At 45.5% G+C, this 15,715-nt stretch overlaps 2 protein-coding genes across 3 annotated transcripts in view; one reads left to right on the top strand and one right to left on the bottom strand.

The window, feature by feature from the left end:
* SMC1B (structural maintenance of chromosomes 1B) overlaps positions 1-7,927 on the bottom strand; it is an 86,845-nt gene extending 78,918 nt beyond the window's left edge. For both annotated transcript variants that reach the window (XM_019515927.1, XM_019515926.1), the window contains exons 1-2: positions 7,788-7,927; positions 6,398-6,586 (exon numbers count right to left, since the gene is read on the bottom strand). In XM_019515927.1, coding sequence (XP_019371472.1) covers positions 6,398-6,586; positions 7,788-7,896 — 298 coding nt within the window. In that variant the 5' untranslated portion in view covers positions 7,897-7,927. The remainder of the gene's footprint in view (positions 1-6,397; positions 6,587-7,787) is intronic.
* A 106-nt stretch (positions 7,928-8,033) lies between these two features.
* The window catches only part of RIBC2 (RIB43A domain with coiled-coils 2), a 20,672-nt gene continuing 12,990 nt past the window's right edge, over positions 8,034-15,715 (top strand). Inside the window, exons 1-2 of the mRNA XM_019515847.1 lie at positions 8,034-8,183; positions 12,549-12,630. Coding sequence (XP_019371392.1) covers positions 8,073-8,183; positions 12,549-12,630 — 193 coding nt within the window. The 5' untranslated portion in view covers positions 8,034-8,072. The remainder of the gene's footprint in view (positions 8,184-12,548; positions 12,631-15,715) is intronic.

The following is a 15,715-nucleotide window of genomic DNA, read 5'->3' on the forward strand; positions in this document are numbered from 1 at the left end:
GCAGAGGCGGACAAGGGGAGTGAGGGCTCAGTGCTGGACACTGGGCTCTGGCCCTGCTGGCCCCACCTGGTGGGGGGAGCAGCCCCAACTCCGAAGTGGCAGGGGAGAGGGTGGGGGGAGTGAGCCTGGCCCTAGGCCTGTCCCCAGGCCTGTCCCCCACCAGCAGGCGATGGAGCGGATGGGCCAGCAGTGCTGGCTCTCGCCCCCTGACCCTGCAGCTAGCGGCAATGGCGTGGACGAAGGGGGAGTGGATCCAGCACCACTGGCCCTGTACCTCCTGCTCCCTGCAGGCAGCAAAAACAGAGAGGACAGGTGTGGGGAGGCATGGCCAGTACCGCTGGCCATGTCCTCCGGCCCTGCAGGCAGCAGCAATGGAGTGGATGGGGCCAGCAGACGGAGGTGGCAGGGGGCAGCCTGGCCCCAGAGTGGCGGGGGGAAAAGGGGTCAAACACAGGCTGCTGTCTCTGGCTACCCCCACCCCCTCATTTTTGACGGGCAACCAACTTGTCAGATAAGAAAATGTATATTGTTCAACTTTTGGACAGTATGGTTTCGAGACACGTTGAAGACATGTCTGACAGTTGCAAAGCAGAGCTAATTAATATACACTATTACGGTTAACGTTCAGGCAGGGCGGAGCTAGTCAAGTTTGGTCAGGCACTCTGACCCAATTACTTTTACTTTCACTGCTGGCTTTAGCTAAGGACTCACTGTTCACGGTTCTTGCCTCCACTGCAGCCAAGTTAGTCTATAGCAGGGGTTGTCAACCAGGGGTATGCATACCCCTGGTGGGTACTTGAGAAGGCCCTAGGGGGGGGGTGTGAGCAGGCGGGGACAGAGAGCCACCATGCACCATCCTGTGCTGCCACACAGGCGCCACCCACCCAGCCAGACATGGGGGACAAGGGAAGCTTGCATGCAGTGGCTGCCACCACTCCACATCCAGCCACATACCACCTCCCCTCCCAGCTCAGTGGCTGGGGGTACGCTGTCCCACATCTAGCTGCTGGGGGATACAATGATTCAAAAAAGTTGAAAATCCCTGGTCTATAACACAATACCACCCTGGGTTTGTAAGAAAGACAAAAGAAACAAAGTTCAACAAATACACTGCCACTTAGCTTTTCACTGGCTCCAGATCTCTGGCTTGCTACGTTTTTCCTAGGGTTCCTTCTCCCCCAGCCCCGCCCCAATGTTTCAGAGGCTTTGAAGAGAACCCACACAAACTAAATGAACAAATAAACAAACAAAAGAGAAGTCTTGCTCAGGGCCCCTCCTGGCAGCTGCCTGACCATGACTGACCCCAGGCTCAAGACAACCACATTCTCTGCCTCTGCTGGTGTAGCCACCCCCAGAAGCTGCTTTCAGTGTTTTGTATTTTTCCCCCTGCCAGTTATTGTGAGCCAGCTCTCCATTCTCCACACCTGGGTGAGCTACCTTGCTGGGAGGCTCGCTACATTTCTGGGCCTGGATCCTCAGCCTCTGATGGTCTGGGGTGGGTGTGGGGAATGTCTCCAAGGTATGGGGCCCATTTGGGCTCCTCCACACCAATCATAACAGGCCCCGGGCCCTGTTACAGTTAGGCATATTCAAATTAGTCCCACTGGCCTGGTTCTTCAAATGAATGAATGCAGAATCCACAGACGTTGCTGGGTCGGCTATGCTGCTCATATTTGTGCTGCCTCTTTGAATCTTCAATACAGGAATGCCTGCTTTTGTACAGTCCACTTAAGACAAATACAAGAGGAAAAGCCATATTGGAGGCAATGACTAAAAAAGTTGGAGGTGTGGTAGCATGCGTTGAAAATGTTGTTCCTTATATGAAAAGCAGATGCTGCAGTCTTTACTATCCAGCTTGTTATGAACCACATGCTAAACAATCTGAAAGTTGTGCTTCGTGAAGCAGTGACAATTGTAAATTTTTATTAAAGCTCATCCTCTTAACTCCAAGGTAGTTTTGGTATTGTATGAGGAGATGGGCAGTTTACAAATAATTGTCCTGCTACGTACATACTTATGTCCACTAGCTCTCCTGTGGAAAAGTGTTCATTCATGTGTATGAACTACAAAAAGAGATACACTTTTTCTTTTCTCACCATCCATTTAAACTTGCACCTAAATTTGTTGACATTATTTGGGTACAGAAATTGGCATCTCATGGATATATTTTCCTAGCTTAATAAGATGAACTTGTCTTGTCAGGGGCTAAATATGAATGTTCTTGAATGTCCAAGATAAAGCTGATGCTTCTAAAACTTGATTTTTGGTGCAACAGCATTAAGGAAAATAGTGTTCAGTGTTTCCTGTCCTTCCATGATCTGTTTATTACTAATTGAATTGGATGAAGGCATTAAGTGTTGCATAATTCAATAAGTGTCTAATCTATGAACAGCTTTCAGGGAATATTTTCCAGGAATAACCAAGTCCCTGGCCTGGCTGTGCAATCCAATCAGCAAATCTGTCAGCCAGCTCATGTTAATTACCCTTCATAGTTTCATAGTTGTTAGGGGTTGGAAGGGACCTTACAAATCACTGGGTCCAGCCCCCCTGCACTTGGGCAGGAAAGACTGATGTGATCAGATGACCCCAGCAAGACTGGCGTCAAGATGCCTATTGAAGATCGCCAGGGTGGGTAACTGTACCACCTTGGGAGGGGGGGAGCCTGTTCCAAACCCTTGGCACTCAACTTTTAAAGAAGTTTTTCCTTATGTTGAGCCTGAAATGGTCTTCAATCAGTCTGTGCCCATTATTTTTTGTCCTCCCTTGGGGGGTCTTGGTGAATAGATGCTCCTTTAAGCCCTGATGTATACCCCTAATATTACTTGTAGGCTGCCGCCAAGTCCCCTCCAGGCTGAACAGCCCCAAGTCTTTCAGTCTCTCCTCAGACGACGTGGTCTCTAGCCCTCTAATCATGTGCGTGGCCCTCCTTTGGACTCTCTCTAGAGCTTCTCCACATCCTTCTTGAAGTGTGGTGCTCAGAACTAGATGCAATACTCTAATACTTCAGAAACATTCATCGACCATTCTTATTTGTTTCTGTTAGACCCCGACTCCATGCAGCACCCAACGACTAGGGAGACTACGATCCAATTGCTCAGGATCCAGTTGCTCAGGGAGCAAACACCAGCACACATTGCTCACAACAGCTTTATTCAAAATGGAGACAGCTTCAGACTAGCTCCCAAAGAAACAGGGGAACCACTGTGAACATTAGTTCTTTCTACATTTATACACCTTGGTTCCTGCTCACTAACATTTACTCCACCTTCACTCCTTCTTTGTTCCACTCATAGTCCCTCCTATCTCAAGCTCCACCTCTGTTTTCTGTTTGTTTCATTAGCATGGAATTACCTATGTATTTCACTTATTTACATGTCTTTTTGCTATGAGCCAATGTCTAAGACCTTAACTCCACTTCTTTCAGTCACTGGGCAGACTTCGACCAAAACCTGGAAGCTTCACCATTCACCTTTTCACATATCTTTATCTCGGATTCTGTTACCAGTTATGTGTTGTCTTTCACATTCCAGTCTGTTTTTCGGTCTCAGGTTGTATCATCTCCACATTCCTAAAACTTCACTTCATTCACACAGACTTACAGACTCACTTGAAAATGGTTGACACAGTTAAGATGGTTACTTAGCATAAGCAAATGGCTGGCTTAGCATAAGCATTCATAAGCAAAATCTGCTTTACCTCCTAATGATACATAATGAGCTCTATACCTTACAACAATACTATATGGTTAAAAATGCTTGCCTAAGTGTCTTGCTATGTTACTTTTAATATATCATTCTGCCTTGTGTTCAGCAGCTTTGCTGAGACACAGAGTAAAGCCTTTATTCAGCTGCAAATCCAGTGCTCCCCAAGATCTAAATACTGTCAGCCCTTTTCTTTACCAGCTTTTTTGGGTTTAACTCCAGGAAAACCCAGCAGTTGAGAGGGAGAGGTGGACACTGAGCAGGAGATATTTGTTTCTCCCTGTAGCACAAGCAGCTTATTAACACTTCAAATCAATATCTTTGGGGAATTTATGGCTACAACTCTTGAACCAGCATCTTGAAATTACTTACCATGCAGTAATGCAGCTGATGCCATTTGCTACTACTTATTTATGCAAGGTAGATTTCTCATCAAGCAGCATTACAAAGAATAAACACTGAAACAAACTAGATACAGAACCAAAGATGCATCTACAATTGTCAACCACCATACCAAACATCAGAGACCTTTACAAAAGGAAAGACGAGGACACCCATCACATTGAAAGCAAGTGTGTCCTGCAAGTATATAGTTATCCCTTCACAGTCATTACTATTTGTACACATAAAGAAAAATAAATAGAATAAATGACATGTTATTTGTATATATTTATTTACATTTACAAGACTTGTCCATCTTTCCGATAGGAATAGGGATTCCACAGCAGAAGTGATATGGAAGGGTTCCATGACTTCCATGACTTTGAAAATCACTGCTCTAGTCCAGTGGTTCTCAACTTGTTTATATGCAAGGCACCCTTCAGAAATGCCAGCTCTGAACTTGCACTATTTTTTTTTACTACAAAACAAAGTAATTCTTCTGTTGGAAAGAACTCATAAAGACAACAAGGCAGAATGCTTCTGACACCATGGGTTCTTATTAGGCCTGTGCGAGTTGGCAGCGATCCGATCCAGCTTCGGATCCGGCTGCTTTGGATAGCCGTGATCCAATCCAGAGCTCCGGACCGGGCTTCCGCCTCGATCCAGTCAAAGCGGCTCCAAAGCCGCCTCAGAGATCCGGCCGTAAGGTATAATGGGGAATCAATGAAATGTCTATAACTTTGATTTTTGTCTGATTTGGATGAAACTTGCAGGGATGGTAGCCTCTGCTGCGAGCATGAAACCTGCCAAGTTTCAAGAAGATTGGTGCAGGGGTTTGGGAGAAATGGTACCCCAAATTCTTGAAAACCAAACTCATGTCACATTTATGTGTTACAACACAGGAGGGGTCAAAACTGCAGGGCTAGTAGCTCTTACTGAGGTCACAAAGCCTGCCAAGTTTCAAGGAGATCAGTGCAGGGGTTTGGGGGGAACTGCCCCTCCAGCTGCGGGCAAGCAAAACTCGTGCCATGGGTGACCCTGCATGTGTTAAGGCACAGCAGGGTGACAGCTGCAGCAATGGTAGCCCCTGCTGCAGCCACGATGCCTGCCAGCTGTCGAGGAGACTGGTGCAGTGGGGTTCTGGGGCCCTGCACCCCTAGCTGCTGACAGGCAAAACTTGTGCCAAGACTGCGTCTGTCTTGGCAGTTGATTGCCTGTATTCTTTCCTCTCCTTAGCCTGGTTTTGTAAGTGCTAATTGATGCTCGTTAAGTCGTTATGTAGTAGCTAGGTCCTGTGTATTGAGCTGGTCCCTAAATCCCTGAGTGAATCATGATTGATTGATTGGGAACTGGTAACACAGTAGCTTAGCAGCCAGGCCCGCAGAAGCGCCTCCCTTCCCCTCCCCAAGACAGTCAGTTCCACAGCACCCATGGCACAAGTTTTGCTTGTCCGCAGCTTGCGGGGCAGCTCCCCCCAAACCCCTGCATCAATCTTCTTGAAACTTGGCAGGCTTTGTGGCCTCAGTAACAGCTACCAGTCCTGCATTTTTGACCCTCCTTTGTAACACACAGACGTGACAGAAGTTTTGCTTTCAAAAATTTGGGGTACTGTTCCCCCCAAAACCCTGCACCAATCTTCTTGAAATTTGGCACGCTTCATCCTCTCTGCAGTCTACCACCCCTGAGAATTTCATGTTAATCAGACAAAAAACAACAAAGTTATAGATATTTTATTGTTTCCCCATTATACTCTATGGCCAGAACTCCGAGGCAACTCTGAAGCTCTTCAGGAGCTCCGAACTGCTTTGGAAAGCCTAACAAAGCCAGTGCTTTGCCCCAGATGTGCTGCTTCAGACCCGAAGTGTCTGAAGCTTCTCTGGATCCAAAGCTCCGTCTGAAAACTCGCACAGCCCTAGCTCTTATATGACATCTCTGAGTTTATCCTGTGTAGGTGTCTGCACTGAGTGTTACCAACATTTAGGTAGGGAGCGCAGTAGGGTCCTGCTCAGGGGATGTTGGCACAATTATGCCTAGCCTGGTTACTGGCACAAGTATGACTAGCCTGTAGATCCTAAATTGGTTTAGACAGGAGACAGGCTCCCAGCCAATAGCGGAGTTATGGGCATAAAAGGATGTTATGGGCAGAAAAGGAGTCTTATTGGTGAAATTCTAGCTGTCCATGTACACCTAGGAGCTTAGGTGAGCTGCTTTAAATAAGTGAGCTTCAGATATATGTGATTAAATTCTACTTAAACACTTTGGTGAGTCTGAGCCTCAATTTATAACAGAGCTGGCTGTAGAAGCTTACTACTTACCTTGAATAATTCTCGCAAATGTTTTTTCTTTTCCATTCTCTTCACAATATACCATTTTTACACTTGCAGCAGAAGAAACGGGTTTTCCAACATGTGCGCCATGAATAAGTTCTTGAATATTTTTCACTCGTAAGTTAGCTGTTCTTTCACCCATCACAAAACTAAGAGCATCTATTATGTTTGATTTGCCTTAAAAACAAAAAAAAGGATTTTTTTTAGTTGAATAAAAAATGAACAGGCATAGCTAACAACTCATTTGAAGTTTTTAACTTCAATCTCTACTTGTTTTTAAGTGTTCTTCACAACTTGTATACACATTCAAGAAATAGTGACACTAACCATTTTTTTTGAGATCTTTAAATAATTTAGAACCAACAGTCTCACAATATCCCCACTCAGAAGGTATTCCCAAATTGATGTAGTGTAGGGTTACCATACATCTGATTTTCCTGGATGTGTCCTCTTTTTGGGTCCTCCCATCTCTGTCCAGATGTTTTTTTAAAATACCAACAAATGTCTGGGAATTTTGCTCTGCCTCTGCTCAGCATCAAAGTTTTTCCTAGCCATTCCTGGCTTGCCCCAGAAAAGAGCTGTTTGGGGCTGTGGGAAGCAGGGGAGGGCGATTGAAGGCAGGGACATCATGTGCTCTGTGTGAAGCCCCGATAGCTGCAAGCAGGTAAGTCTGTGGGAGGCAGGGTTTGGAGGGCCAGGGCATGGGGACTGTTGGGAGGGGGTGGGGGTTGTACACACGTGTGGGTGGGTGCAGGTGCCTGCTGGGGCTGCAGCAGGGATAGCAGATCCCCCAGCAGGTGAGGTGCCCGCCCCTCCAGCAGGGATAGCAGATGGGAGGATTCTTTGGGGGCAGCAGGGTTGGCAGTGAGAGGCACCAGCAATTGGGGGTGAGGGGAAGGGGGTGCAGGCTGCAAGTGAGGGGCAGCAGCAGGCTGGGGGAGATGCAGGTTGGGCGAGAGGGACACCAGCACGGTCTGGGGGGCACAGTACTGGGACCAGGAATAGGGCTGGGGTAGCTGTGGCTTGGGAGTGAGGGGCAGGGCGCAGCCATATCACTGCAAACAATATTACCCCCACCCCTGACAGGTACCCTCTTTTTTTTTTTTAGCTGGAAATAGAGTAACCCCAATGTGGTGAAGTGACTTGAGTGTCCGTAGCCCCTGGAAGTAGGGCAGCCACCTGTGGCACAGCTCCCAGCAAGATCTCTGGTGCATGGCAGGCTGTGCAAATTCTCCCTTGCATTTTCATTGCTGTGCAAACACCCCTGGTTGTGAGGGGGGGATCCCTGGGTGCGGCCCCGGAGCCCCTGGCTGCGCACTGCCCCCCAGCAACCACCCGGGTGGGGGAGGGGAGGTACCACTCCGGAGGACGGGGCTACCTGAGCCGTTGGGCCCAATAACGCTGGTGAAGCGCATAAAGGGCCCGACGCTCTGGTGGCCCCGCCACGACTTGAAGTTTTCCATCGTTAGCAGCTTCAGAAAACCCATGGCGGACGGCCAAGGGCAGCGCCCTACGTCTAGCCCTTGCGCACGTGGCAGCATCGCGAGCGGAGCGCAGCGCAGCGCAGCCCACCACAGGTCTCGAAGTCTCGCGAGAGCTGGTGGGGCGGGGCGGACAAGTTTGGTTGCCGTGGCAACGGCACTTGTTGAGGGGCAGTGGCGCCATGTTGCGGCCGGGGCCGGATCGCGCCGAGGCGGCACTGCGGGAATGGCGGTGGCAGGGCGAGCGGCGCCGGCAGGGCCGCGTCTTCGACGCCCGCGCCAGGATCATCGGGGTGAGGAGCTGCGCGCTCGCTGGGCGCAGTCCCGGTTTATCCCGGCCTGCGGGAGCCGCTGTGTCGCTGCGGTGCGGGTGCGGCCCAGGGCAGGTTAAACCCGTCCGTGTCTCTTAGCTCTGTGGAGGGAGCGACAGGCGGGTCCGTGCGGCGTTGGGGTGAGATGAGCCGCATCCCCGCACATGGGCGCGGCCGTTTCCAAAAAACAGGCAAAGCTTTGGGGCCGAAGGTGAGGATTTTTTATTAGACCAACTCAACAGGAGCAAATCCCTTTCTTCGTAAGGTGTCGGGTCCGAGCGCCCCATGTCGGGCTGCGGGGATTTAAAGATAGTGAAAGTTTTCCTAGGTAGAAAATGAATTCATTTTGCGCCGGAGACTCTTGGGGGCTGTGCAAAAAAAATTGAGCTGCCCAAATAAAATCGAAGGACCCGCGCCCCTCAGTGCCATAGTAACGAAGTTTGGTTCCTGGAGCAAAGCCTGCACAGATCAGGCTAGCATGTGCCCCTGGCCATGCTTGGTCGGGAGGACACGCAGCAGCAGGAGTCGCCCTTCCTGCCTCCGGGGCCCCGGCTCCCAACGAGCCACCCGTGGCTCTGTCCCACACCCTGCCCCTCGTCAGTACACCGGAAGGTCCCCCGCTCTCCCCCCTTGCTACGGCACTACGCCGTGGTTATCATTTGCAAATCTTCGTGGGGAGACTCTCATCTCTTATGATGGGGATCAACCCCCTGAGCTTCTCTGTAATTCGATCCCTATTTACACAAGCAAACAAGGTAATTAACTCTAATTAGCCGTGTTATTCTCAAAAGACCAAGGAGTTAAACTTCTAAAATGGTAAGGCTTGTTTATTCAGAAAGCCTTCTTAGCCTACTTATCTGCTGTTCCCTCCTGCCGTCCCCAGGCAGTTGTAACATATATAACACTCTTAAAGATATCCAGGCGAGGTTCCTTGGGTAAATGTGTTATCTTCTATTAGACCAACTAAATAGTTGGAAAAATTGTTCTTTGCAAGCTCTTCTGCCTTAACGCCCTTCTTTTGGCCTAGGGAGAATGACATTAGCCAGAATGGTTCTGAGGCAATGTATTAATTTGGATAATTCATAGGTAGTTAATGTGGGACAATAAACTTGTCTGTTCCTCTGTAAAATCTGGGGTTTGCTAGGAGATAAAATGATCAAATTTTGAATGAAGCTGGTTGTCTGTTTTTATCCAGAGGGCCAATCCCACTGTCTCTTGTTTATGTGAAGTATCTGAATTGACATTTAGCCTGGGGGCAAGAGTAGTAAATTTTAAGTTAATTGCCATTCAAGCTTCTTGGTGTCTAATCTGCTGGCTGGCTGGCCCCCACCTGTTTTGATGGGGACTCCCAGCCTGGGATGATCAGGCTGAGGATAAACTCAGTGGGCGTGTCCAGACAAGGAGGAACATGTATTGGGACAAGTAGCAGTGGCACAACTTGGTTTGCTACTATTTGTCCTTGGGGAGTGCCTATGCCACACATGCTCTGGCACACAGCAGGTTACCCCAGGTGGGGTAAGGGAGTCTGGGGCCAGGACCTGTGCTAGCCTCAGCAGCCTGACCTGGGGTTCTGGGGGCATCTGAGAGCTATCTGCAGCTGGGAGCCTGACCAGAAGCCAGAGTGTGGCCCCAGCCAGCCAGTTTTGGGCAGCATGCAATACTGCCATGTGCATCACCCCACTATTTTTTTTGGTGTGGGTTTTATGATCCCTGCTACTACAAAGTAGCACCGCAGGGAATGCCTGGATCCTCTAGTGTGTGGTGCTGCAGACCCGTCTTGCGGTGCCGCATACTGCACGTCCCTGCTCATCTGGATGTGCCTGATGTGTTTTTAGCCTTTGTAATGTTGGCCACAAGGCTTGCCACCTGATTCGGGTAAGGGGTGTTTGGGGTTGGAGCTGCACTTTCCTGCTTTGCAGATGTGCTGTGATGCTAAGTGAACTAATGTTTGTCAAGTATAGTGAAATTCTCAAGCATACTGGAAGTATCCAGCGTCACCTAATAATGTCTGCATGAACAATTTTATGTGATCACATAAGATCAAATTCAGAATGGGTGAAAGCAGCCCTGGTTTGTTGTGTTTTGTGGATTGGGTATGCTTGCAACAAGGCTAAATTTGATCCTTCAAGTCTTAGGGACTGAGATTTATATCTCACGTTACTGAAAAGATCATTTTCATCCAGTGTGCGATCAGTCTTTGGATTATGCATGTAACCTTTCTGCCACAGTCAGCTTAATTACCTAGAAACGGCAAAAACGTTGTCGGAGCGGTCATCCATCTACTTCAGGATTCTGTCACCAGTAACAGCTAGTACCCAGATGCATCAAAGGAAGATGATAACAATCAGTTAGTAGATGGAAATAATAAGACACACAAAAATAACAAAGTAAGAAGGCAACTCCACTTTTCTGCATGTGGAAATATATCATTTAGTTTGTTCTGTCATATACGTTTCTACAGCATTTCTTACAAGTTAAATTCGGTGATAAATCTTCAGGTGATGTAAGTCAGCATTGAGTCTCTATATCTTTAATAAAGTGATGCCAACTTACAGCAAATGAGGATATAGCACAGAGAGTTTTGCAATAGTAATATGTCAAATAGGTGTATAACAGATCAATTTGCCAGAAAAACATCAGAAATGCAAGAGAAACCCACGTAAATGTTTATCTTTATTTAGATGAAAATGATATATTCAACAGCTGAAAGGTAATGGTAGCATGGGGGATGGAGTTGTCGTCTGTTGTGAGATTAAGTAAAACATGAAGTAGAAACTTCCTGTAACTTACAGTAGATGTGGTGTTTTTGTGCTTTTAGGTACACTTTTAAAATTATTGCGTAATGTGTAGCTTGTAATATTCACTGTCAGCTCTGCCTAGCTGCTATGGCTGACACAGTTGGAAGGCCATGCCAGTATTTGACTTAACAGTCAACAAATCTTTCAGAAGAAGCAAAATCAAAATGGGTGAGGTACAGTGATGCATTGAACAGGACTGAGAGTGGAAGTGGGAATGATCCTGCCCTTAATTTACTGGGTGATATCAGGCAAGTTACTTCTGTGCTGAGTGTTCTCATTTGCAAAATGAGCAAATTGAAATTTACTCCTATTTGTAAAGAGTCTTTGCAATTGCATAGCTTTTTAAATCTATAACTGTTACAATTCAAAATCTAATTTTTCTAAAAATAATTTATTTTTGGAAAAAGTGGAGATATATGGACTGAATAATTAATAAAGCTATGTTAACATTTATCCAGTATTTATCATTAGGGATATAATGTAAAATTGACAAATACAGATTAGAAGACAAAATTGGAAAAAAAAAAAAAGGAGTTGGTTATGTCAGGATAGCAAGTACTTCGTTATTTTGCTGTTATTATTTAAGTTGAATTTAGTTAATATGATGACTAGCTTTTTATATGCTCTAAGATGACAAAGGATAAATTAGTATAATAATTCAGAGTTTCCACATACTATCTAATCTCTTGTCCATGCCATGCCCAGGATCTTCTGAGGAAAAATTGTTTATTTTTTTTCCTTAACTGTTATTGACATTATGAGGAGCTTTGTTGTTCAAATAAACCTTTGTGATCCAGTTGAAAACAGCAATTTACACCAAATTATCTCATTGCTTTACCAAGGCGGTGGTCATGTAATATTATCTGTAGTGTCATCTTTATTGTATAGCTATGTATGCAGAGTTTAGTGACTTAGCAAAGGTCACACACAAGTCAGTGGAAAATTCAGGGATTAAACCACTGTTTCCAGACACCAAAAATAGTATCTTCTACAGAAAAGGCTGAAAGTTTTCTTCTACTCCCATATTCTCATTCAACAAAGAATTTGAATAGAGCATTATATGTAAATGTCCAAACTATCTTACAACAGCAAGGTATTATATTTCTACTACAGCATAACTGGCAAAAACCCTTTTAACTATTTAATAAAGGGGAATGGTGAAAGGAGGAAAATTAGACAGCCAGCTACAACGGAGAGGAAATATTTCAGCTATGTATAGGAGCTCAATAAGCCTTATAAACATGTTTGTGTTTGAATGTACTTGTTGCTATTAAAATGAAATCAACAAACAGGACTATGTTCTTACTGGATTTTCTTTTACAGCCACATATTTAAAATATGTTGTGTGTGTCATTTACTATATTAAAGCCAATTCACTAGCAGTAGCTCAATTCACAGCTGCCTTGCTTTATAAATTTGCAAGTCAAATATGTTCATTTCTTGATCAAGTCAATTTTTAACAAACAGGGTTAGACAAAAGTCTATAAATGTTTTAATATTTTCAATGGATACATTTTTAAAGAGTTTCATGTTTTTTTCAATTTAATAGGTTGATCAAGATGCTCTGGACACCCAGGTCAAAGATAGGAAGATTCAAGAGGAAACTGAAAAAGCACAAAATGAAACAATTGGTATATTTAGAGATAATGCAACTTTATATTTGCATTTATATTTACATACTGAATCTTGAATGTATGTTCAGTTGAAGTCAAAGTTTAAGTGGTCCTAAAGTGTACTAAACATCTAAGTGGTGCTTAAATGCAATCCTGTTATACTGTTAGGGTCTCTGAAAACTATTAGTGTAGAAAGTAGATGAGTTCTTTTCCTTCTGTCTACATTTATGAAGGAGCCTTAATGCTCGATGGGTAAAATACATCCATTGTCAATTTTTAGGGATGCTATCAAGATGGAATAGTATTACATTTGGACCTCGTTGATCCATTATGTGTCATCATTTCCCTCTTAATTCAGACAGAGGGAGTATATTCTATTCATGTTTGAGTGTAAACCTTGAAACAATATCTAGTTTCCTCTGTGGAGGACAAAGATCACCTTGGTTTAACCCAGTTGTACCTGCTTAGGCAATACTCCTTTTAAAGTCGGTACAGGCTTTTCTTGAATAAGAACTTCAGTTTGGCGTGCTGTTCTGCATTAATATAGATCATGTATATCCTACTTGCTGTTAGGTAAAAATAGTTAATGTTTTGATCCCCTGACTAATTAAAATAATTTATTTGGGGGTGGCTGTACAGTTATTTTAATGTTAACAGAGTTATTGCATTAAATCCCATATCTCGTTTTAACACCTGCAAGTAAAGAATTAATGATGTTTAGACTGGGATGACCTTGAGGAGGGCATGCCACGCTACAGCCTTGGGTCAGATCCAGCCTGCAAGGAAGTTGGATGCGGCTCATGAAGGTCCATTTTGGCTGGGGTGGCTTGGTGGATCAGCAGCTGCACCATGCCACCCCTCACAGAGCCGCCCTCAACAGCCCTTGCTCCTGCTGTCTCTTATCTGTGCTTACTTTTGCCACAGAATTTGCCCCTCCCCATTGCTGTTGCAGATGGCAGTAAGCAGCTTGGGCATTTCAGGGGCAGAGAATTGCAGGCAAAGTCACAAGCAGTGGCCTGTAGCAAAAGATCGCTGACCCCTGGAGTAAGTTGATGATCTCTTGAGGTCCTTTCCAGCCCTACTCTTCAATAATTTGAATTAGAAAGCAAACAGTTGCTTTTCTGGACTTTTTCTTCCTACTTCTGTATAAACAATCTGTTCTTTGGCCAAGAGCTCGAGGCCCTGATTCTACTAAGGAAGTCTGCACTCATATAACTATGTTGGTATAGTTGTGTCAGAGTGACCTGCTACTTTATTTAGATGCATTACCCCAGCAAAAGGCTACATTTACAAAAGTCTAGTATGTTACCAGACTAAGCTAGAGTGAGAACCACTGGCTTTCAACAGCCTTAGAGTTAAGGCACCACTCATCAGACTCAAGGTATTCCTGCATAAGTTTTGTGAATTGAGCAGCACCCCAGTTAAAAAATGCGTTTATTTAATACAGTGCTTACCTCCTTCAGAGGGGTGAGGCAGGGGGAGCCCCTGCTTATCTCCTCACACTGGGAGCCTGAGCCTACTCTTACCTGCTTCTCTTGTCTTCTCATACCTCCTGTGGTATCCTTCAAAGGATCTTATGGCACCCATGGTGTGCACACTAGTTGTAAGCACTGATTTCTTGTGGGTCTGTATCAGGATCTTGCACCAATGTAACTATATCAACACAGTTATGATAGTTTGAATTTCCTTGAGACAAAACATAAAAGTGGGAAATAGAATGATTGCAATGATTTCTTTTACCAAGCAGTGAAGCTTGAAGATGTATGCTTTTTTTTTTTTAAAACAAACGGACAAAGAACCATGTTTTACCAATAGGGTTGTTCTCAGAATTGTGGGGTTTAAATCTATGAATTGATTTTGCCCTCTGTACAGATTATTTTTGCTAGAAACTTGAATTACTTACATCAAGCAGGGAACATACCCATACAAACATAATAACCATATCGCTTGGCTTATAAGACTCACCATGCCACAGCTTGAATGCTACCACATGGTCTCATTTGCAAAGGGACCACAAGCTAACCTCTCTGAGTTTCAAGAAGACCCAGAAAGCAGTATCCAGCTTCTGCTCTACCTTCATGTTTCTGGTCATGATCTTTGTGGCAGGCACCCAGACAGAATACCTGCCAGAATTTGATACCCTAGAAAACAGCCAGAAATTGCTCCTGCCAGAATGCACATCTGTGGTATTCGCTTGTGGATTATATTTAAATGGTCAGACTCTGTACTATCTCATACTGGATCAGTTGAAGTGTTGCACTTCAGCTGTGGAGGAGTGACAATAAGCTCTTCTAAAAGTGATGGTGTTCTTCAGACTTTTTTTCCCCTGAGTGGTTTTGCTGAAAATTGGAAATCTAGCATAACCATCTAAACCTCCACTATTTAAATCATTGATTTGTTTTTGTGATTTCTTTTGGTCCTAATTAGCAAGTATGTTTCTGTCCCAACTGCAAGTTGGGAGTAAATGCTAGGGCAGGGGCAGGCAATTATTTTGGGTAGAGGGCCGCTTAATGAGTTTTGGTGAGCTGTCAAGGGCCACAAGAGTAGCCCCACCATCTTGGGACTGGAAATCCTGTCCCCTAACCGCTGACCTTTGCCATCAGACGTCCCACCCAGAAGTACTCCCTTTGAGAAGAGGGTTTGCCATCTTGGAACTGAAAAATAAAAATGTATATTAAAAATCAAACAGACAATTATGGCAGGGCACTGCATGTACCTGCTACTTCAAGGCTCTGGAGCTGGCAGCCTCCAGCTGCCTAATGAGGGCAGCCATTTTAGGTTCAGGCCTGCCCATATAAACAAGGCAGTTTGGGGGCTGGAGGCCAGGCAACAACATCGCCTGGCCCGAAGGGTGTTGAGATCATCCGGAGCTAAGGGAGGAGCTGTAGGGGATGTAAGGAGGCTCCTGGTCCTGGGTATGACCTAAAACTATGCCCTGCTGGGAGTGGGTGGCCTGGTGGGGCTCCCAGTGGCACAGGAGCCCCCAGTCAAATGCCAGGCCAGTGATCACCCCGATGAAAGGCGGGTCGGGGTGTTACCAGATTTGCCCATTACTTTGGGGCGTGCTCATTTATTTGGGATACGTTTCTAGGGTCTTGGTAAT

Source organism: Gavialis gangeticus, unplaced genomic scaffold (assembly GCF_001723915.1).
Source record: "Gavialis gangeticus isolate Ggan-Ray unplaced genomic scaffold, GavGan_comp1, whole genome shotgun sequence".
In the NCBI taxonomy this organism is placed as follows: domain Eukaryota; kingdom Metazoa; phylum Chordata; order Crocodylia; family Gavialidae; genus Gavialis; species Gavialis gangeticus.